The following is a 24,903-nucleotide window of genomic DNA, read 5'->3' on the forward strand; positions in this document are numbered from 1 at the left end:
TAAGTAAGCTGCAAAGAAAAGTCTGAAGCTAGCAGAGATTGGTTCATGAGGTTTAAGGAAAAAAAGCCATCTCTATAAAGCAGAAACTAACACACCATTGTAAAGCAATTATACCCCAATAAAGATGTTAAAAAAAAAAAAAAAAGCCATCTCTATAACATAAAAGTACAAGGTGAACAGCAGAAGCTGCAGCAAGTTACCCAGATCTTGGTAAGAAAATTAATGAATGTGGCTACACTAATCAACAGATTTTCAGTGTAGACAAAACAGCCTATATTGGAAGAAGACACCATCTAGGACTTTCACAGCTACAGAGAAGTCAATGCCTGACTTCAAATCTTCAAAAGACAGGCTGACTCTCTTGTTAAGGGTATATGTAGCTGACTTGAAGCCAATGCTGATTTACTGTTCTGAAAACCTTAGGAATCTTAAGAATTATGCTAAATCTACTCTGCCTGTGCTCTATAAATGGAACAATAAAGCCTGGAAATAGCACATCTGTTTACAACATAGTTTATGGAATATTTTTCAGCCCACTTTTGAGACCTACTGCTCAGGAAAGAAAAAGATTCCTTTAAAAATATGATTGTTTATTGACAATGCACCTGGTCACTCAAGAGCCCTGATGAACCTGTAAAACAAGATTAATGTTGTCATGTCTGCTAAACAACATCCATTCTGCAGCCCATGGATCAAGGAGTAATTCTGACTTTCAAGTCTTATTATTTAATTAACACATTCTGTAAGACTGTATCTGCCATAGATGGTGGTTCCTCTGATGGATCTGAGCAAAGTAAATTAAAACCTTTCTGTAAAGGATTCACCATTCTAGATGCCATTAAGAACATTTGGGATTCACGGGAAGAGCAAAATATCAACATTAATAGAAGTTTGGAAGAAGTTGATTCCAACCCTCATGGAGGACTTTGAGGGGTTCAAAACTTCAGTGGAGGAAGTCACCGCAGCTGTGGTGAAAATAGCAAGAGAATTATAATTAGAAGTGGAGCCTGAAGATGGGACTGAATTGCTGCAATTTCATGGTAAAACTTTTAACAGATGAGAGTTGCTTCTTGTGGATGAGCAAAGAATGTGATGGAATCTCCTCTTGGTGAAGATGTTGTGAAGATTGTTGAAATGACAGCAAAGGATTTAGAATATTATATAAACTTACTTGATAAAGCAGTAGTAGCATTTGAGAGAACTGACTCCTATTTTGAAAGTTCAACTGTGGATAAAATGCTATCAAAGCACAGTGCCTGCTACAGAGAAATCACTGGTGAAAGGGAAGAGTTAATCAATGTGGCAAACTTCATTAATGTTTTATTTTAAGAAATTGCTACAGGGACTCCCCTGGTGGTGCAGTGGTTAGGAATCTGCCTGCCAATGCAGGGGACACGGCTTCGATCCCTGGTCTGGGAGGACCCCACATGCTGCGGAGCAACTAAGCCCGTGCGCCACAACTACTGAGCCTACCCTCTGGAGCCCATGAGCCAGAGCTGCTGAGCCTGTGTGCTACAGCTACTGAAGCCCACACACCTGGAGCCTGTGCTCCCCAACAGGAGAGGCCACCACAATGAGAAGCCTGCACACCGCAGTGAAGAGTAGCCCCCGCTTGCCAGAACTACAGAAAGCCCGTGTGCAGCAACGAAGACCCAATGCAACCAAAACTAAATAAATAAAATTGATTCTTTAAGAAAAAAAAAAAAAAAGAAATTGCTACAGCCACCCCAACCATCAGCACCACCACCCTGATCATTCATCAGCCATCAATATCAAGGAAAGACTCCACCAGCTAAATTATTATGACTCACTGCAGGCTCAGATTATGGTTAGCATTTTTAAAATAGTTTTAATAGTTTTTAGTGTACAGATCTTTTACCTCCTTGGTTAAATTTATTCCTTAGTATTTTATTAGTTTTTAAAAAAATTATTGAAGTACAGTTGATTTACAATGTAGTGTTAATTTCTTCTGTACAGCAAAGTGACTCAGTTACACATATTCTTTTTCATATTCTGTTCCATTATGGTTTATCACAGGATATTGAATATAGTTCCCTGTGCTATACAGTAGGACTTTGTTTATCCATCCTATATATACTAGTTTCCATCTGTTAATCTCAAACTCCCAATCCTTCCCTCCCCTACCTCCCATAAAGTATTTTTTAATTAAGATCTGTACACTGTTTTTTTAGGCACAATGTTGTTGCACACTTAATAGACTACAGTATACTGTAAACATAACTATTATACATACTACAAAAGAATTGTGAGACTTGCTTTATTGTGGTATTCGTTTTATTGTGGTGGTCTAGAACTGAACACACAATTATCTCCAAGGTATGCCTGTATTCTTTCACCATTGAATGTTTTTGGCACCTTTGTCAAAAATTAATTGCTCACAGATGGGTGGGTTTAGTTCTGTGCTCTCTTAGCTTTTGTTTATCTGGGAATATCTTGATTTATCTTTCATCCTTGAAGGAGAGTTTTGACAGATAGATATAGAATTCTTGGTTGACAGTTTTGTTTTCAATGCTTAAAGATATTGTCTCACTTGCTTCTCAGTTTCTTTTTCTTTTTTGAAATCAGCTGTTAATATTTTTTAGGATTTGTTGTACTTAAAGAGTCACTTTTCACCTGCTGCTTTCAAGATTCTCTTTGTTTTTACCTTTCAACCATTTGACTATAATATGTTTAGGTATGGATCACTTTAAGCTTATCTTACATGGATCACTTTAAGCTTATCTTACATAGAGTTTGTTGAGCTTCCTGGATGGGTAGATTCATGTCTCTCTCAAATTTGTGATCTTTCTGGTCATTATTCCTTCAAATATTCTTTCTGTACCATTATTTCTATCTTCTCCTCCTGAGAGTCATAAAATACATTTGTTGGTCCGTTTGCTCATATTCCACAGGTCCCTAGGCTCCTTTCACTTTTTTCACCTTTTTTCTTTTCTTTTTCTGTTCTTCAGACTGAATAATTTCAATTGTCCTATCTTCAAGCTTACTAATTCTTTCTTCTGCTGATCAAACCTGCTCTCAAAACCTCTAGGTTTTTAAAATTTCAGTTATTATGGTTTAAAGCTCCAGAATTTCTATTTGGTTTCTTTTTTATAATTTCTATCTCTTTATCGATATTCTCATTTTATTCATATATCATTTTCATCATTCCCTTTAATTTTGTCCATGCTGCTTGAGCATAATTAATACAGTTGTTTTAAAACTTTGTCTAATAAGTTCAATGACTCAATGTCTTCAGGGATATTTTCTGTCAATTTATTTTGTTCCTTTCAATGGCCATATTCTCCTGTTTCTTTGCATACTTTGTGATCTCACTGTTGTTTCTGAAAACTATCCATTTGAATATTATAACATGGTAATTCTGGAAATCAGAGTCTCTTCCTTCCCCAGGGTTTGCTGTTCTTGATTTTTGAAGACTTGTGTCCATCCAATGTTTTAACTGGAGTTTCTTTAAATTCAAGGAGATTAAAAAAATATCCATTTCAGCATGCTTGGGCTGCTATAACAAAATACCATAAACTGGGTGGCGTATAAACAATAGAAATTTATTTATCACAGTTCTCGAGGCTGGGAAGTCCAAGATCAAGGCGCGGTTGATTCAGTGTACGGTGAGAGAGTTTCCTGGTTCACAGAAGGCCATCTTTTTGTTGTAACCTAACACCAGCAGAAGGGTCTAGGGAGCCCTTTGGGGTCTCTCTTATAAGAACGCTAATCCTACTCATGAGGTCTCCACCCTCAGGACCTCCCAAAGGCCCCACCTCCTAATACCATCACACTGAGCATTCGGATTATGAACTCTGAAGGGACAGAAGCATTCAGATCATAGTAAGACCTCTCCCAGTCTTTGAGGACTGGCTCAGTGATAGGATATTCTTTAATACCTAGCCAGACCATTTATAATTTTGTCTTAGCCTTCACTTGCTGCTTGCATTAAGCCTATAGATCAGATAGTGGTGAAAGCTTAGGGTTTTCTCTGGTCTCCCTCAGCATGTCTCTTGCCATGGGCATGCATGTGACTTTCTAAATTCCACCATATACTGGAGGGCTTTTGCATGTCCTAATTTCCTGAAGAAACTGTTTCTTATTTCTAGTAACTCACTCATGGTGGCTTGTTTTCCTATGTGTTTAGTTATATTTAACAATAAACCCATTTTTATTAGGGCTTCAGCTGTGAGAATCTTGAAGATCTTAAACTGGGTATAATTTCATTCATTTTCTGCTAACTGGATCCAAGGGTTACTACCAAGCTGGTGGCAGTTTAACATCTTGTGAGGCTTTTAGCTAAATACTAAAGTTTCAAGTTCAGCTTCTTCACCTATAGATCCAAAGAGACTGGGCCTCAGTCTTAGTCTCCTAATTCCAGAGACTTATTGCCATTTGCCACAAGGAAAACCAAGCTTTCTTTACATTTCATCTCCAAGCTTTCTTTACATTTCATCTCCTACTTTCATTTCAGTTCATTCTTCTTTTAATTATATACGCATAATTGTACTTGTGTTTGTATGGTATGCATGCATAGTCTTATAGATTTTCTTTATTGTGAACCAACAATGCACTGAAAAATGTGTTTCTTGTATTTCAGTGGGAGGGCCTTTCAGAGTACTTCATCTGTCATCCTTTCAAAAGATTAATGACATGATCCACTTTACCCCAAGCCATTTCACAATAGAGCCATGAGTGCATTGCATTTAAAATTAGGGAACGTCACTTATTAAATGGCTTTAAAAGTCTAATAGGCTAGTAGATACAAACTAAGAATGTAATAAGTGACTGGTTGATTGCTATTTCTATGCCAAACCCTTGATAGTCATTATTGTTTAGTCATGTCTCAAAAAATTTGGATACCCATTTAATGATAGATTTTATTTTGCCTGAATTGTAACTGAGGTTCATGCATGTATATATGCAACAATGAGAACTCGACTTCATTTTAAACTATGTGATGAATTAATTACTAACTAAATCCATACATTTTCAGATAAGCACTTAACCACTGAGCTGTCACTGAAATTTTAGACACTTATAATTCTTGAACAGTTTCAATGACACTGAATCACTGAGAAGCTAAAATAGTCTGACTGAATTTGTAGAACACATTCATTTTAATTTGATTCTTATATGCTTAGTTTAAACGTCATTACTGGACTGGTTCTTCTTTTTTCTTCTTTTTTTTTTTTTGCAGTACGCGGGCCTCTCACTGTTGTGGCCTCTCCCGCTGTGGAGCACAGGCTCCGGACGCGCAGGCTCAGCGGCCATGGCTCACGGGCCCAGCCACTCCACGGCATGTGGGATCTTCCCAGACCGGGGCACGAACCCGTGTCTCCTGCATCGGCAGACAGATTCTGAACCACCGCGCCACCAGGAGAGCGCTGGACTGGTTCTTTAGAAGTAAAATTTATGCATAAAAAGAATAAAAACTACTTTGGCCTCAGCTGGAGACATTAACATAAGTAAAGCATTACAGTAAAATTCAAAAATGGTACATTGAGATATTTCCAAAAATAAAAAAAATAAAAACAGTAGAATGTATAAAAGTAATTTGTAAAAACAAAACCAAAACAACAAAACATTTTTTTCACACAAAAATGTAATAAGTAACATCAGGAGTGTGATGTGAAATTTTCTTTTTCTGGATTCTCCTGTAACATGGAGGAGAAAATATCCACTTTCCATACCTTTATCTTTGTATAATATGAAAATGAAATGAAAAGGTAATTAAAAAAATCAGTACTCATCAGTGTAATATAACTACTTTCTCTACATATATAGTTGGCAGTAGGGCTGAAACATTTAGTAGGAAAATAGGAAGAATATAAAGCATATTAGAAGAGAAAGGAACGTCATATATTTTGCCTTTCGTATTTGTTCCTAATCATTTGTGGGTGGGGAAAAGACCTGCATTTAGGTCATAGGACTGTTGAAGCAAAAGCTGTGATAATAAAATATGCCCCTAAATATAAAATAATTGTCTTGATTTTTTAACCAAATAAGCCATACTCTTGGCTTCCACTTGTAAAGTGCTGATTCCAAATTACTATATGATGTTGCTAATTGAGGGCTATGTTAAAAAATTTAAGCTACTAATGTAATCAATTAACAGTAATCTCATGCATATTAACATTGGCTTTCCAGAAGTGAGAAATCTGTAAATAATATTAAATATTAAATGGTTAGTAGATCCATTTCCCATAAAGCTTAAGACATGGGTTTTCACAAGGTATTTTGATAGAACTGGTATAGAACCTATGTTTCATAATTGTCATTCTCTCCATCATTCACAGAGGGTTTAAAACCATGACTTCTCCATCATTGTTTTATGAAGTCATGTGGAATCCCCATTTATACACTTTGTATCTTTTACCCATGAAATTTGTTTAAATTGGCAAACATTTATATTGTGTGAGTCCTGGGCTCAGTGCCACATATGCACTGCTTCATTTTAACCCTAAAACTATAGGTAGTGTCCATTTGTATATTAGTTTGGCCACTCAGAAGCTGAATATCCTCGTGTCTGCAAAATTAGGAGGCTTGGTAGGAAGCATAGTATACTTCCCAGCATGGTTAGATGTTATCTTCCTCATCATTAACTGCAACCAGAGTGTAGGCATGAAACCTAAGCTCCCCGAACCATGGATTCTGGCAGAGGGTGGCAAAAGCAGCAGAAACATCCAGTTTTAGAAGCAACAGTAGTTGTAACATGTAATGGCACTGATGTCCTAGGGCAGCATTATCCAACAGAAAAAAATCTTCCCACAAGTCAGAACCAGAAGCCATATCCGACTATGACAAAGTAAAGTTCTAGTGAGGTAAAATGGGTTCTGCTACATTCCAGGCTGATCAAGGAACTCATCCCCCTTCTATCGAAGGTAGTCTTCACCAGTCTTCTTAACCAGCAGGATATGATATTGATCTATGAACCAATGACTGACCTCTGAAGTTTCAACTATGACAGATATCACATGTATTTGGGATGTGATGATAACTGTCTATTGGCTATAGGCCTCTAGATAATGAGGAACTAAATCTGGATATAATGGAGAAGCCAGCACAATACTTGGAGATACTAGAGTGTACGTAACTGGCTAAGATTTTTGGTTTTCTCTATTAATGAAGACAGCATTTTTTCATGTAAACATTTTTCAAAGTGAGTGTAGGGAAAGAACTATGCATCTGGATGAACATTTGATAACAAAACGGGTGGATTGTGGCAGAAACTATTGATTACTTATCCAACAGCCATCTTACTTGTTCACTCTGGACTTTTCTCTTCCGAACAGGACATTGATTTTGCTCAGTTATGTATCTTTCTGTGTACATTCTTATGCTTTAGGGACTGCTGATCTCATACCAAGTTCCATGGAATGGCTCCTAATGAGTCTATGCCAATATTAGCAGTTCCATTTCATTTGTCACGGATAAGATTAGATCTTACTATGTCACTTAATTCTGGTCAGTCAGTGGAAGGCGAGGAGCAATCTTCTGGGCATGGGGTGCTTTTGGGAAAATATTTCTTCATGCTCAAATGAACACAAAGAATCAGTCTGCTTTGGAGGTGACTGGATCTGGATGTACTGACTAGAGCTACTGCAACCATCTTGCAATATGTAGTTTAAGGACAAAGCTAACACATGGAGATGCCCAGAGCCAAGAGATGGATGTTTCTACTGTATGTCTGAGACTTGCGTACCTCTGGATAGTATGCTGTGCTAAATAATGCATTTTCTTATTATTTAAACCATATCTTTCCCATACTTAAACTGAAAACATTCTAGTGGATACATCAGTAGATTCAATTCTAAGTTTTACAAAATGCTTTGCCCAGTAATTTGTCTGTGTTTATTTGGCTAAAAGTGATGGGACTAAATTCAATCTCAGACTCCCCTGATGTGACAATCCAAGTGCTCAAACTTCACACTATTCTGCATTTGCATAGTAAACGTCTGCAACTTAGGAAATACCTTCTGTCTGCCAAATACCTAATATATAATAGCATAACTTCTAAGTAAGTTCTTTGATGTTGCACATATGCCTCATGTTTTAAATAGTTATGGCAAGGGAAGATAATTTCTGAAATCTGACAAGTAGCAAACATTGTGTCAATTCTTTGGGGGAAAAATACAGAAAGCATGGATTGGTATAAGCGATTTTATCTTCCATGATAAAGTCTGTATTTTTTTGCCTCAAAATAAATCTGGAAGCTGATGAAATTTCTTAGTATTTCTCCAGTCACAATTCTCTGTATTGGCCAATTTGCACCAATATAACTAGTATTGGAATTAAATGAAGCTTTGATGATATTTAACTAAACAAATTAATGATGCTTTAATATTAATACCAAGCTAATCACATTAGTGAGACAAGATAATATAAGGGTACAGGCAAAGATATGGTTTAAGTCTCTCTCTGTCATGGAACGTTACATTATTTTGGGGAAGTCTCATAACTATAAAAGAGTGTTTATAATTCATAATTCCTAAGGTTGAAGTAGGTATTACATTAGTTTGTAAAACAGAACATACTGTGCTTGATATACAGTAGGCCTTCAATAAATGGCAGTTATTATTAGCTAATCATAAAATAAATGTTGACATCTGTTCACAATGGATCTTGAGGATGAAGTTCTATTTCTGGCAACCCCACTGTGATTTAAGGAGGAGAGTTTCTTCCCCAAAATCTATGCTGCTAGAAATTTATCTTTTCTGGAAGAAAATAATATTTTCTCTATTAAGCTCATTTCAGAATGACTATAATTCACTCTGTTATTAACAAGTATATTTCTTACCAGTGAGGAAATCCAGAATGCATAAATACAAAATATACAAAGTATAAGCTTTGCATACAAAGCTTAAGGTATGTAATGCTATATTACACAATCAATTTGACATATAATTAAAGAGCTTCCTTATTCATACATGTCTCAGACCTTAGCGATCACAGTCCAATTTGGAGGCAAGACATAAACAAGATAAATACAATACCCTGTGTTAAGTGCTTTGGGATATGGACACACAGGGTTAACATGGGCAGAGATAAGAGCTGCCCAATCCAATTAAAGAGTAAAATGGAAAGATTTCCCCCAAGAGAAAATCCCCAGGCAGTGCAAAGGAAGGTAAATATGGGAACTGGGGAAGAACACTGTAGAAGAGAGCATAAAAAATGGCACAGTAGAAAGAAATATTCTTTTTGTTTCTGTAATATCAACTGTGAAACAGGAAGTGATTAAAAGGAAGGCTAAAAATGGAGGTAGGAGCTGTATCATGTTAAGGACTTTGAACTTTATCTTATAAATGAGTAGCAGCAAATAATGAGTTTTGAGAGGTGTGCTGACAGGGTTTTATTTGCTTTTCATATGCTCACTTTGGCAGCAGGAACAATCTGTATTTGAAGTGGAGTAGGGCAGTTAGAGAGATCGAGGGACTAAACTTGAGCTGTAAAAGTAGGGATGGAGAAGAGTGGACTCAATCTAGATTTTTTTACCCCCCCCCCCCGCCAAAAAAAATGATTGTAGTCCTTTTTCCCTTTTTCTCTTTTCATACATATAGAAGCACTAGTCAAAAGCTCACTCAAAAATCGATGCCTCATAGGACTATTTTATCAAATTTTATTGGGTATAGTCTAATTCAGACAAAGCAGAATATTCAACCCGTTTGTCCAAAATATCATGTATTTCAGAATAATCCTAAAATTTTACTGTTTTGTGATATGTATTTTGTATGATATGTATTACATGTGTACATGGAAAATTAGTGTTCAATAACTGTTTAATTAGTAATCATCCTAATTTGCCTATTTTTATAAAAAGGTAAATTTACATGAAATTTGTGAAACAAATACTGTAAGATAAAAAAGGTTTAAATATAACACATATAAACCCAACATTTATTTATTTGAAAGTAATCTCATTTTAGAGGAAGAAGTTAATCTCTCATATTCTAGAAGGATTATACACTATAATATTATATATTTTACAACAGAAGATGTATTCCAAGACTCTTGGACTAGACCATTCAAAAATGAGGAGTGCCAGCCTAGGGAATTCTCTAGGTTCATCCACTTTGCTGCCAGAATCAGGTTAATGTTTCAATTCTTACAAAGGCTCATATTTCAGAGACAGGAGGGGAATCTGGAGACACAGTAAGATACTGATGCAACGATAAAAGCTTTCAGCTTTGTTTATTTTTCTATGCCTTTTGTATTTGTGCACTGCTCTTCCCCTTTAGGGGGTTGCTGGTATGTAACAATGACATTAAATATGGCACTACAAATGTTTCACTGAAGGGAAGAAACTACACAAAATGAAAAATGCATCAAATATTAAATCTATAACAAAACTACAAAACCATTGGTTCTTTCTGTCATTTATTCATGTTTTGCTACTGGAGGCTATAATTTAAATTTCATAATATATATAAATGATCAACTTGAAGTTACAAATTTTGAAGAAAATGCTTGCAGATACTGTTGCTGGTTTTAGGAGGATATTCATTACAAATTTGTACATGTTAGGTTGTACATATTGAAACAAATTTTAAACAAATATGAGTACGTCTCATTAAAGTGAATTTGGTAAGAAGCACTATTTTGCTGGGTTTTGTCACTCATTAATAATGACGTCAGTCTGATCCAGAATACCTATCTCTCCATTTATTCATCTATACTATTTTTATGCAGAGAACCTTTGACTTGAAGCTTTATTAAAAAATGAGATTAGTTTAAAATGGCTAAACATACAACATGGTAGAGAGATACTATACATTTTTGTATATAAATGAACCATACAGTGGATTCTAATTCCCATTCTCAGTTTATTTTTATTGTTTTTCCTTGATACCAAAGAGGAAGGATGCAAGATATTAGCTTCTCAATTCATGGTCTTTGTTGTTAACTTTATTTTTGCTTATGTAATTTCTTCAAGTGTTAATGAATCTTTAACAGTTAATATTTATGGAAGACCTTGTTTACTTCCAAAATTATCTTCTTGAGTAAGCAATTTAGGTAGAAGCCCAAGAAGTTAGGGTATAAGAGGAATTATTTGCTACTGAACTCACTGTTTGCCAGTTATCCAGGAAGAAAGATTGCTGGTCCATGAATGAATATTCTTCGGGATGAGTGGTTGGGAAAAGAGTAGGGAGAGATATTTATACTATTTGCTGTTTTGTGAACTGCACTTCAATTAATAAGCCTCTTTTGAAAATTTTGGATGTTATGTTGAAACATAAATCAGATAAATCTTCTTCCTAAAAACTTTTAATTTGTTTAATTCATTCTATAAATTTGTATTTAGAGCCTACTCTTTACCAGGTGCTATGCTAGTGCTGGGGATATAGACAAACTTTCCTCCCTTTTGGGGAAGTATACAAAAGATAGAGAAGCAGCATATAATACCATACAATATGAGATCTTCAAATACTGATGTGTTACAAGATGCTATAAAAAAAATAAAGCAAGGAGATAGAGATGGAGGTGGTCAGTGATTCAGGGGAGAGAAAGTGACACTTAAGAGATATCTAAATGAAGTAAGAGATATCATGCTTCTCATTACATTTTTGGATGGATCGCAGAGGGCCCTGTATGATCCGAGCTTTAATCAGCTCTATAGCCTCCATTTCTTACATTCTTCTCTTTACCCACTATGCCACAGGAACGCTGTCATCTTTTTAGTTTCTAGAAGACACCAGGCTCTGGCTTCCGTGGTGGCGCAGTGGTTGAGAGTCCGCCTGCCGATTCAGGGGATGCGGGTTCGTGCCCCGGTCCTGTAAGATCCCACATGCCGCGGAGCGGCTGGGCCCATGAGCCATGGCCGCTTGAGCCTGCGCATCCGGAGCCTGTGCTCCACAACGGGAGAGGCCACAACAGTGAGAGGCCCGCATACGGCAAAAAAAATCTTGAATGTATTGTGACTTGTTTGGGGCCCTTAACATGTGAACTATCCTGGAGAATGTTCCATGTGCACTTGACAAGAATTTGTATTCTGCTGATTTTGGATGGACTGTTCTATATACCTATTACGGACTTAATTTGGTGTAAGGTGTTGTTTAGGTCTATTGTTTCCTTATTGATTGTCTGCCAGGATGATCTATCCATTGATGTAACTGGGGTGCTCAAGTCCCTTACTATTACTGTATTGCTTTCAATTTCTCCTTTTAAGTCTGCTAATATTTGCTTTATATATCTTGGTGTATGTTAGGTACATATACATTTATAAATGTTATATCTTCTTGGTGGACTGGCTCTGTTATCATTATGTAATGCCCTTGTCTTTTATTATCGTCTTTATTTTAAAGTCTACTTTTTCCGATATGAGTATCATATCAGCTTTCTTTTCATTTCCATTTGCATGGAATATCTTTTTCCAACCCTTCACCTTTAGTTTGTGTGTGTTCTTACTCCTGAAGTGAGTCACTTGTAGGCAGCATACAGATGGGTCTTTTTTTTTTTTTTTAATCCATTTATTCTCCCTAGGTCTTTTCATTGGAAAATTTCATCCATTTACATTTAAAGTAATTATTGATAGGTATGTACTTATTGCCACTTTGGTAATTGTTTTCTGGTTTCTGTAGTTTTTCTCTGTTCTTTTCTTCCTCTCTCTTTTCCTTGGGTTTTGGTTGTTTTCTTTAGCATTATTTTTAAATTTCTGTTCATTTTTTTGTGTACTTACTTTATGTTTTTTCCTTGTGATTATCATGAGGCTCACATACTACATTCTAATTAAATAGCAGTTTGTCTTAAGTTGTTAGGAACTTAAATTTGAACACATTCCAAAGCTGTATATTTTCACTTCCCCAAGTGTTTTACACTTTTGATGACACACTTTACATCTTTTTATGTACCCCTTAACTAACTATTGTAATTTTAGTTAATTTTACTACTTTTGTTTTTTTTTTTTTTTTTTTTTGCAGTACGTGGGCCTCTCACTGTTGTGGCCTCTCCCGTTGCGGAGCACAGGCTCCAGACGCGCAGGCTCAGCGGCCATGGCTCACGGGCCCAGCCGCTCCGCGGCATGTGGGATCTTCCCGGACCGGGGCACGAACCCATGTGCCCTGCATTGGCAGGTGGACTCTCAACCACTGCACCACCAGGGAAGCCCCTACTTTTGTCTTTTAATCCTCATGCTTGCTTTATAAGTAATTGATATACTACCTTTGTTATATATTTACCTTTTCCAGTGGATTTTTACATTGTTTTCTTATTATTTAATTACTGATGTTTATTTTCAGCCTAAAGAAGGTCCTTTAACATTTCTCTCAGGGACAGTTTAATGGTGGTGAAGTTCTTTAGCTTATGCTTCCCTGGGAAACTCTTAATCTCTCTTTCAATTCTGAATGGTAACCTTCCTGGGTATGTTATTGCAGAATTCTTGGTTGGTTGTTTTTTCCTTTCAGCACTTTAAATATGTCATGCCACTCCTTTTGGCCTGTAAGATTTCTGCTGAAAAAAACAAAAGAAAACAAAAAACTGCGGATAGCCTTATGGGGTTTCCCTTACATGTAACAGGTTGTTTTTCTCTTGCTGCTTTTAGTATTCTCTCTTTGTCCTTGACTTTTACCATTTTTAATTATAATGTGTCTTGTTATGTGTCTCTTTGGGTCCATCTAATTCAGAATTCTCTGTGCTTTCTGGACCTTGATGTCTGTTTCCTCTCCAGATTATGAAAATTTTCAGCCATTATTTCTTCAATATTTTTTCTCATTTTTTTCCTTCTGGGACCACTATAACACAAATGTTGTTATTCCTGTTGATCTTGTCCCAAAGGTTTCTTAAGATGTATTCAGTTTTTTAAATTCTTTATTCATTTTGCTGTTCTGTCTGGGTGAGTTCCATTGACTTGTCTTCCAGCTTGCTTATTCATTCTTCTACCTCATCCAACTTGTTTTTGAACCCCTATAGTGTATTTTTCAGTTCAGTTATAACTTCTGTTTGGTATTTCCTCATATTTTCTGTCTCTTTGTTGAAGTTCTCACTGTGTCTGTCCATTCTTCTCCTGTGTTCAGTGAGAATATTTATGACTATTACTTTAAACTCTTTATAAAGTAGATTGTTTAACTCTGCTTTATTTTGTTTTCTGAGGCATTGTCTTGTTCTTTCACTTGGAACATAGTCCTCTGTCTCCTCATTTTGCTTAATTCTCTGTATTTGTCTCTATGTATTAGGTAAATCAGCTACCTCTCCCAGTCTTGGAGGAGTGACTTTATGTAGATGTTCTGTAGGGCTCAGAAGTGCCAGGCACTCAAGAGGTGTCCCCTATGTGGACTGCATGCATTCCCCTGCTGTGGAGGGGCTGCAGCTGCTGCTGCTTCAGTGTGCTGGTGGGCAGGGCTGGCCTCTATTATGGTTGGCTGCAGGACCTGGTCATGGTAGCTGCTGAACACTGGGCAGAGTCACATCCCAGCTGGTTCTGTAGCTTGGCCAAGGCACAGGAGTAGGTAGAGCTCTTTGTGGGGCACATCCACTGGCAGTAACAGGTTAGATGGAGATTTCCTAAATGGTGCTCTCCAGAGATGGTATTAGCAACGTACCCTGAGATTTCAAAAATGGCTCCCACCAGTGTCTTAGTCCCCAGAGAGCATCTCAACTGGTTCCTGCCTCTCCAGCAGACACTTTAAGATCAGTAAGGGAGTCCCCTTTACCTTTGACCTTTTCAAGTGATTGAAATCACTTTTCAATCTGGTGATTTTGTGCTGGTTTTCAGGTTGACTGAGTCTGCATGTGACCCCTTTAAGAGTGAGTTTTCCATTCACTGTAGTTCTACAGTTTTCCTGGATGTATTACCCATTGGTTTTCAAAGCATGTGTTTTAGGGGCTCATCTTTCCTGTGAAGGATCTAAGGGTTGGGGTGCCTGATGTGAAGTTCAAATCTCTTGTTTCTCAAGGAAAATATCCATACCTTGTGATCCTTCCACACTGTGAATCGCTGTGGCTGGGGTGTGTCGTTTTTCCTTGGCATGACTGCATCTCTGTTTCTCCTAACTGTCCCTTTACCCTTTGTGGCTGTCCTTTCACCCTTTGTTGTGGAGATTCTGTTGTGTTTTCAGGCCCCTTTCAGAGGGAATTATCCCATATGTAGTTGTATATTTGTTGTATCTGTGGGAAGAGTTGAGTTCAGGATCTTCCAATACCACCATCTTGAACCCTCCCCAATGATTGCTTTTAAGTTATCAAACATAAAGAAAAACATGAGCAATGATTTTTGAAGAAACTCATAGATATTGAGGGGTTAAGTATCTTGGTTAATTTGGGTTTATACCAACTAAGAGAGCTCTGCACCTGTGGTTTATGCCAGTAACTGTCTTCTCAAAAGAGTTCTGACATGGTAATCTATGTAAGCAAATCTTCCAACAGTATTTGTCAAAATATATAGTTATAACCTGTAGTGCATCATAAAATTGATTTAGTGAGGCATGACCACTATTTTAAAAATAGGTTACAAGTTAGAATCAAAAACAGAGAATTGCATTCATGTAGTAAGGGAAAATTATTTTTTAGCATTGTATGTATGTATGTATGTGTGTGTCTGTGTGTGTGTGTGTGTGTGTGTGTGTGTGTGTGTAACTGGGCCACAATGTAAAACATAATTGTGGGAGATGGTTGAAAATACTTGGATTTTTACAGGGTATCTTAAAATGGATATAAACCAACAGATCAAAAATTAATGTCCTCAATCAGCTATTTGATAAAAATAGCAAAGAAAGTAATTATGTCTTCCTTAGAAAATAAATTCGATATTTTTTATGGAGAGAAAGAATAGATAAAAGTTTGGTAGATTGGTTAAGAAAAGCAAGGAGAAATGTGATGGCCTCTGTGAAACTTCAGGTAATTCAATAATGAAAATGAGTTAAGCTTAGCAAAGTAAACATCTTATAGAGCAGGAGATAATTACCACATTTTGCTGACAATTATAGGTAACTGCTATGACATAAAAAAGATTTCTATCTCCATACAAGATTAATACAATGTGTTTCTCCCATACTTTACAATGAATTTGCTTCATGTTTATCTTAGTATAAGATACTTATGTCTTAGTGTGAGATACGTCACTGTAAATAACACACATCTTATAAAGTACACAGCATTGACCTTTGCTACCTATGTGATCTCAGACACGTTATTTATCTTCTTTATTAAATGCAGACATAAAATTATTTATCTATTAAGGGAAGTCTTAAAATTAAATAATTCATGGAAAGTGCTGTGAATGGTACCTGGTATGTTACTAAATGTTCAATAAATATGCGCTTATTTTTTCTCAAGTAGTTTATGATTTTTTTTCCTTAACAACCCATAATTTGCACAGAGAAGGTATTTGATAAACATTTGCTGAATTGAATTGAATTGACAACACGGGTTGGGTAAGTAAAATGATTTCCTTTGTGAAGGTGAAGAGTTAGATTTAGTAATTTTCCCAAAGTTTATACAGCTAGTTTAGGGGAGCATAGGCTTCTGACCTAGTTCTTATGAGTTGTAAATCAGGGCTCTCCTATAAGGCAAGTGTAATTGACCACTGAGTTGATTTTTAAAACAACCCTGCTACTCTTATGATTGTTTTATGAACATAAAACCCAAAACAGTCTGGAAAATAGTATACTTTGTATCTAATAACGAGTTAATGTTTTTTAAGTATTTATTAACTCTGCTAAGTACTCTGTATGCTTTACCTCACTTACTTCTCATAACTTTGAAATACATGCTCTTATTACTCACATTTTATAGAAAAAGAAACTGAATTTCAGAGAGGTTAAATAGCCTGATCAAAGTTGTTAGTTGGTAAATTCTAAATCAGTATTTGAACTACAAATCTGACCCAGTTTTATGGACTCTACCACCAACCTTTCCTTAATCTAACTCAGATAAGATACCATATATTCTGAGAGGAATTTTGACTCTTCCTATTTAGGTCCTCGCTATACATTCTTACAAGGAGAAGCAGGATAGAGAGAACAGAAACAGAAAACTTGCTAATTTTTCAGCTGCTCTTTTGTTCATTCAGCATTATAATTTTGTTTGAAGTACTGTGGCATATACATATTTAGATGTATTATTCATTTTTAGTCAAATAGAAAGACAACTCAACCTTTAGAAGTACCCATAATATGAATCCTCTATTAGTGGAGAGAACATTAATAACTTCTTATAATAAAGAAAAGTTATGTGATCTGTGGCAATAGAGAAACACTGAAAGGAAAGGCAGCTATGTATAAAAACATGATATACCTGAATGATATGTCAAGCAGAAAGATATAAAGTGAAAAGCCATTATTTATGGCCTCTTTAAAAATAAAAAACGTATACTTACAACCTTCAAAAGCATGTCTCAGAAAACACTAATTTATAATTTTAATGTGTTGTCGTTTATATGTTAGTTGGGATAGAACTGCAATATTTAACATTTTTTCCGTATTTCTCGTATGTTTATGTTTTATATAATGGATAAGTAGGAAATATTTCAGAAATCATATGTTAGGTATGAATTTTCTTCACTGCACTTCCCTCATGATGTCTTTGTTTTTGTCTTTATGGTTATGCTTTTTCACCAGAGATGGTTTTCAGTTACCTTATTGGTGTTCACCGCTGTGATGACCCAGACACATTGTGCATTGCTGTCATACTGGAATGGAAAGTTGGGAGACGTAAAGGTTCCACTTGGTCCTTGAAGATTAGAGCCACATGTCTTCACTAAAAGAGAAATTGCATTTTAAAAGGTGAACGTGCCACATGCAAAATAATAGCAATAAAATAACTTGCAAATAGACTTTAAATTCAAAATTGCACAATAATAACCACATTGAAATATATATTATGACATTCTAATGTGACATCGAAATGAGAGTGTTTTTTACACCCTGAAGTTCACAAGCTCATATTTTAAACATTAATCGAAAACTAGTTATGAATTAAAGTGTGAAGCATGATAAGTTGTCCTCTGACTGTAAATAGGTTAGTTTAATTAGTGAGAGCTTATATTTATTCAATATTGTGTTAACAAAATTCTACAAAGAGGAAAAAGCAAATCTTTGGATTGATTAGCAATTTAAATAGTGTTTTCCTTTCTATTTATTAAGTACACTAGGACTCATAATAGCATAATAGCATAAAACTCATAATTGAAACATCAATATTAAAACTACTTTTTCTGTTCTTATAACTATGAATTGAGCCATTCAGATTACAAAAAGAGCTACACTGAGGTAATTTTAAGAAATTCCCACAAAAGTCATGTTATAATATTTCCTCAGTTTTCTAACCCTTTTCTCTTCTAATTAACAAGAGTTTCTGACCACACTGTACATGTCTTGACTTCCTTCTTGAGCACCACAAAAGTTTCTTGGTGGCATTACTTTTGATATGCATTTTTTTGCCCCATTCCATTAAAATCCTGCCTAAGTCATCTTTTTCCAATCCATCAATAATTCATTGTACTTTTAAGTCATGTACAGTTTAACATAGATTTTCATATGCACATAAAACTTTACATATAATCACTTTAAAGATCAGTTTATGGAAGTCCCAAAAGTTTGTTTGACTTGTCCAAAATCACTCAGCTAGTAAATAACATAGTCAAGATTCGAGCTCAGGTCTTGCAACTTCAAGTCTTATCTTTTTATCATGAAATCTGTGTCTCTCTAGTATGTTAGTGTTTTTTAGCTAGTTTTTTTTTTCCCTTTAGCTCATATTTTAGCATGAATCTATTCTAGACAACTTTGTGGTGATTTATTGGTTACTTTTAATTTTCTCTTGTTTGTGTCTGACTTCTATATTTTAAACAATAAAACTGTTATTTTATAATAAGGAAAAATTAACAAATGGTATTTTTCTTCCTTCAACATCAATTACCAACCTTCCCTTTTTCATTTACTACCCCCTTCTTGTAAGTCTTCCATGTTCATTACTGCATTTTCTTCTCTCCTGTTCACTTTTTTTATTTTTCTCAATTTCCAATTTCCATAGTAAAAATACCTTGCTGATTTTAGGCTACCAAAGCTTTGTCAAGGCCTCACAAAATTTCTGAATATTTAACATTTGGTTTCTTTTTTACAGCTTTATTGAGATATAGTTGGCATATAACATTGTGTAAGTTTAAGGTGAACAACATGATGATTCACCTCGCATAATCACCACTTGTGCATGTGTGTGTGTAGTGAGAAATGTTTAAGATCTACTCTCTTAGCAACCTTCAAGTATGTGATACAGCATTATTAACTATATTCACCATACTCTACATTATATCTTCAGAAGTTATTCATCTTATAACTGGACATTTGTTCCCCTTAACCTAGCACCTCCAGACTAACTTTTGTGTGTGTGTGTGTGTGGTATGCGGGCCTCTCACTGTTGTGGCTTCTCCCGTTGCAGAGCACAGGCTCTGGATGCGCAGGCTCAGCGGCCATGGCTCACGGGCCTAGCTGCTCCGCGGCATGTGGGATCCTCCCGGACCGGGGCATGAACATGTGCCCCCTCCATCGGCAGGCAGACTCTCAACCACTGTGCTACCAGGGAAGCCCCAGCCAGACTCACTTTTGATAATTACTATTCTACTCTCTGTTTCTATGAGTTTGTCAATTTTAGATTCCACATATAAGTGAGATCATTATATTGCAACTTCTCGTAAGTCTTCCAAGTTCACTACTTCATTTTTTTCTCCCCCATTCACTTTTGAAAGTATTTCAGTCTAAGTTCTCTTGTTTCAGTGTTGAAATGGCTGTCACAATGCCAGAAATGACCTCCTAAATCTAATAGTATCTCTTCATTTTTTTCTACATATGTAATCTCTCAGCAGTAATGGAAAGTATTGACCAACTTTGAAATTCTCAGCTGTCCCTTACATAGTCCTGAATCTCTTGATTCTAGGTCTATTTGCTTTGAATAGTATGCTCCATACCCTGTGTTCTGGTTCTATTTTTTTCCCAATCTGACCTTTAAGTAGCATAATATTAAACTATTTCACAGTCTATTTTCTCTTTGTTCAATGCTCTCTCTGAATAGTTATTCCAATTCCATTTTACGGCAACAATGATCATTTGTGTTGACAGCTCTCAAATCTACATCACCAATTTTGTCATCTCTCTTGATTTCTAGAGTAAATTTTTTCTCTGTCTACTGGAAATTCCATAAATATTTTAAAGTGTTTAATGAAAACTTTAACCCCTCCACCTCCTTCCCATGCGTACATATGCACTCCTCAAGACCTATGTATTCCACTTCTTAAACATCTTATTATCCTTCTTTTTCTTCTTTTCCCAATACCCAGTGCTTCATAATCATCTTTTTCCTAGACTAGATATAGCTACTTAACTCCTTTCCTATACTCCATTTTCACTCCCTGTTCCATCCTCCTTAGTGCTACTACTCTTACCTTTCTAAAATACAAATTTGATTATTTCACTTAATTGCATAAAAACCTGACCTGTTTCCTATAGGATAAATTACCAACTGCCTAAAATAGAATATAAAATCATTCCTGTAAGGATATAGGTTTATTTTCCAATACAACTTCCTGCCATCTTATACTGTCATACACTCAACTTCTGCCAGAAAAAAATAAATTATCTTTTTTCTTTGACTATATATACCTTTTATAGTTTTCCACTTTTTCTATGCTGTTCTCCAAGGCTAAAATGTTATTCCTTCTTACATTTGCCTGTGGAAAATCTATTCATTTAAACTAAGTTAAACCAATGTGCCACTTCTTTCTATAGGAAGTGTTCCCAATTCTTCCACTCAGGGTTCTGTAATGGATTGTAGTCCTCACAGCACATCATTTGAACAGCATATCCATAAAGGTGTTTAAGTGCTAGTGATGTGATAAAGAATGCAGTATAAAATACTTAAAAACTTTATAGCAATAAGAATTTTAGAGCAATCACATGATTGGTTTGAAGTTAGTAGAAACATCTTTCTAATTGGACATACTACTTCAAGTGGCTCTTACTACTTGGTAATTCTCTGGCATGCTTTGTTTTCTAAAATGTGCAAACACTTACAGTCCTTTGTGGACAGGCCTTGTTTATCATCTCTGTTCATTAACTCCTAGTGCATTGGCCTTCATGATGTAGAAATGTTTACTGAAAGAACAAATATCCAAGTTCTTTGGCACAGCTCTTAAATGAACTGTAAAATATGTGCTCTCTATATGCTGATAAAAAATCCTTAAAAATATGTTTCAGACTGGGAAATTGTTTTTGAAAATGATTTTCTTTTCACATAAAAATAAAGAAAAAAGCACTCATAAAATGACAAGTAAGAATCACCCATAAAAATGCTTGTCTTCCTGACTGCTTCTGTCCAAACCAAAGAGTAACCACTTAACAAGTAAGGTTGTATTTCTGCAAATATTTTCATTTTGTAGGTGTACATGTTTTTACAAAATTCTTGGCTTTTTGTGTGTTTGAGTGTTTTAAGAAACTGAGCTAATTCTATACATATTCCTCTGAAACTTATTTTCCCCTCATGTATCATGAATACTGTTCTAGGTGAGCATATGTAGATTTATTTAATAGATTTCACAGTCGCAACGGTAGCTGATGGATGGATTGAAAGTTTTTGACAGCCTTCAACTATGAGAATAGCACATGATAATTAGGAGTTTCCCTAATCCTGGGTTGGGGAATGAGAAGACCAGCCATTTGAGCAATTTGCAACAGCTGACCCATAGCAACCAACATACAATATAACTGAAAGGAAAAATTATCTTGTAAGCCACTAAGATTTTGTGGTTGCTTGTTATACAGCACATGCTAGTGAAAGTTTGTTTTAATTTTTTCAGCTAAAAACCATAATCCAGGAATGGAGATCTTAGTACCTCTATCTTTATATTTGTGCTAATATGTGTTCTTTATATTTGTGCTATCATGGCAGAATGAATTCTTCACAGGCTTACTTAGCTACAATAGGTGAGGATTTAAAAATTGGATAAATATGTGTAAATTACTCCACACCTTTTTTCAGTATACTCTCAAAAATGATATAAAGGAGAATAGGTCTCCACATTCTCACCAAAATAATAGTGTTATCTATTTGTGTTTTTGTCATTACATTAAATATGCTAATAACATTTTGATTTCCTATTCTCTACATTATTAGTATGGTTTAGCAGAAGTTTTTACTGTTATTTCTATTCCTTTTGCTCTGATTTTTCTGTTCATGTACACTTTTCTAGCTTCAATTGTCCTTTTCTCATGGTTTTACAGAAGTTTCCTACATATTATCAGTATTAACCATTTTTTATGCATGTTGTAATTATTTTCCCAGTTTTTTTTTTTTTAATTTGTAAACTTTGCTTTTAGTTAATTTTCTCTGAAAACTTTTTAAAAAGTACATGTAAATCTGTCAGTATTTTCCTCTAGGGTAGCTGTGTTTTATGTCTTGGTTAGGAAAGGTTTCTTCAAATCTAGGTTTTCAAAAGTTGAAAAGGTTGAAAACACCATCTAATGTTTAATTCCCATACTTTCAAATTTTATGTTATATTTAAACTTTTCATTTATCTGGAAATTGTTTTTGTATGGTATGAAGTAGGGTAGATAATTATACTTTCCAATATATGGATATCTGTTTTTCCAGTAGCATTTATAGTAAACTGTTTTATTCCCCACCAATTTAAAATGCCATATGTACTATGTTATGTTATGCTCCACCCCCACTTTCTCTCAGAAATCCATACATGGATCTGAACTGGTATTTTGTGTATTGATTCACTTATCTATGATTATTTCTCTGAAATACCATATTGTTTAATCACTTTTAATATAGACATTGCAAATCTCGTCATTGTTCAATTTCATTATTTTCTTTGTTATTCTTGAATATCTACTTTTCCATGAACTTTTGGTATGTCAGTTTGGAAGTTTAAAAAAGATTGGTAGTCTTATTGAATTATATTGAACTCATACATCATTTTGATACAAATTTTCTTCTTCAATGTAGCATTAATAACACAAAGGTGATTACAGTAGATGCTTATTAAATGTTTGATAAATAAAGCAGAAATTCCTGATTTAAGTTTTAGAAACACAGAAATAGTAGAAAAAGGAGAAAACTTTCTAAATGTAACAATGAATGTATGAAATTAAAAGAAGTAGTAGACTATATAATAAAATGTGAAAACTTTTGCCATTAAAGATTAGAATAAAACATGGATGCTCAAAATCTCTGACAGCATTCAACATTATCTCAGAAGTTCTAGGTAATGCAATAAATAGGAAAAATTTGGAAAGGATTACAAAATAAAAAGGTATCATTTTTTTTCTTACAATATGCAATTTGCCTACCTAAACTCAAGAGTTAATAATTTGTCTACAATTTATACTATGTTATGTTTAAGAGTCATGTAAACTGGCTTTGAAGAAAACATGCATATGAAAATTTAAAGTTTTCTTTTATAAAAATAATGATTGGCAATTCAAATGGAAAGACCCAATTCACACAAGCAACAAAGTAAATGTGTAATTTTGAAAAACATATTTGGCAAGAAAGGTACAAGACTTCTATAAAGAGAACCATAAAAAAACATTCTGAAGGAAATGAAATAAAACCTGTGTAAGTGAACAGACAGGTTGTGTTCTGGATGGGAAGGCTTGTTGTCACAAAAATGTTAACATCCTGATTTCAGCAGTTTAAAATGAATTGATACAAATTAGCTAATTTTTATATAGTCTATATATCTATGATTATTTTAACTCTTAGTTCATCTAATATAGTTATTTTACAATATTCTATATGTCTTATTCACGTTCCACCTATATTTTTAAAAAGGTAGAGAAGAATAGCTAATTCATCCTTTTCTAGTCTTGTTTTTGAAGTAAAATGAGCCTATATATAAGGAGACACTGTGAGCTACTGTTAAGAAGATTATGCCCTTTCAAGAAAATGATGTAAGTATAGTAGCAGAAAACAAACAAACAAAATTAATCCTTAACGTCTCTATCAATATACCATAGTCCTATTTTTTCCTCAGGTCAAGCACATAGAGTTAACTATGCTTTGAGAAACACCTAAGAAAAAGGTTAAATACAATGAAATATGTTTTGGTTCAACTGTAACCTCCAGGCATTAAGATTTATGCTGGATATAATGTTTGAACTACTCAAGTAAGAGAAGCAAAAAATTTATTTTTTGGTTGAATAAGAAAGATACAATTCTCAGGTTAAATATTCTTTTTGCATGGAATATACCAGCTGGGTCCAGTCTGTAGTGGTCTCTGGGTCTAGTGAACCCTGAAGTATCTCTTTCACTGTCTCCTTCCAGAATCTTCATGAATTTTTAATAATATTGAGGGACTATTGTGATCCTGTTCCAACATATTTTCAAGATTTGAAAATTCCTTAAAGCTCCTTCCACTCACTTACTTGCAATTCCTTAAACACAGTGAGAATGTTTCCACTTTAAGATGTTAGTACTTGCTTTTTTTCTCACTTTGTATAAGTTTCTCCTCAAACAGTTCTTAATAAATAGTCTATTCTGACTAATCTATATGACTAACCTATCTAAACTTTAGATTTTTAAGTATCACCTTCATACACTACATACACTGAGATATACATATTTACACACAGTATATACACATGCATACATGTGTACACACACATATATATACCATTGTTTACTGTCTCTTTTCCTTATTAGAATGACAGCTACATGAGAGCAAGGACTAGGTTTTGTTCACCATGGTGTCTCCAGTGCCTAGAACAGCGTGTGGCCCATAGTAGATACTCATTAAATACAGGAATGAATGAATGAGACCATGATTAAAATAATGAGAGTCACAACAAAGATTTGATTTTGTTTCTGGTTTCTATCTTTCTTCCCCCCACCTCCTTTGCATGTAGTGGCAATTTAGGCTACCACCCTTTTGTGGATATTGTCATCCACCTAGGATTCACTAACAGCTCTGTGAAC

At 35.0% G+C, this 24,903-nt stretch overlaps 1 protein-coding gene across 3 annotated transcripts in view; it reads right to left on the reverse strand.

Moving 5' to 3' along the window:
- CSMD3 (CUB and Sushi multiple domains 3) overlaps positions 1 to 24,903 on the reverse strand; it is a 1,081,491-nt gene that overhangs the window by 572,794 nt on the left and 483,794 nt on the right. For all 3 annotated transcript variants that reach the window (XM_033843074.1, XM_019931944.2, XM_019931943.2), the window contains one exon: positions 17,567 to 17,688. In XM_033843074.1, the coding sequence (XP_033698965.1) occupies positions 17,567 to 17,688 (122 nt within the window). The remainder of the gene's footprint in view (positions 1 to 17,566; positions 17,689 to 24,903) is intronic.

The sequence above is a fragment of the Tursiops truncatus genome, chromosome 17 (genome assembly GCF_011762595.2).
Source record: "Tursiops truncatus isolate mTurTru1 chromosome 17, mTurTru1.mat.Y, whole genome shotgun sequence".
Taxonomy (NCBI): Eukaryota; Metazoa; Chordata; class Mammalia; order Artiodactyla; family Delphinidae; genus Tursiops; species Tursiops truncatus.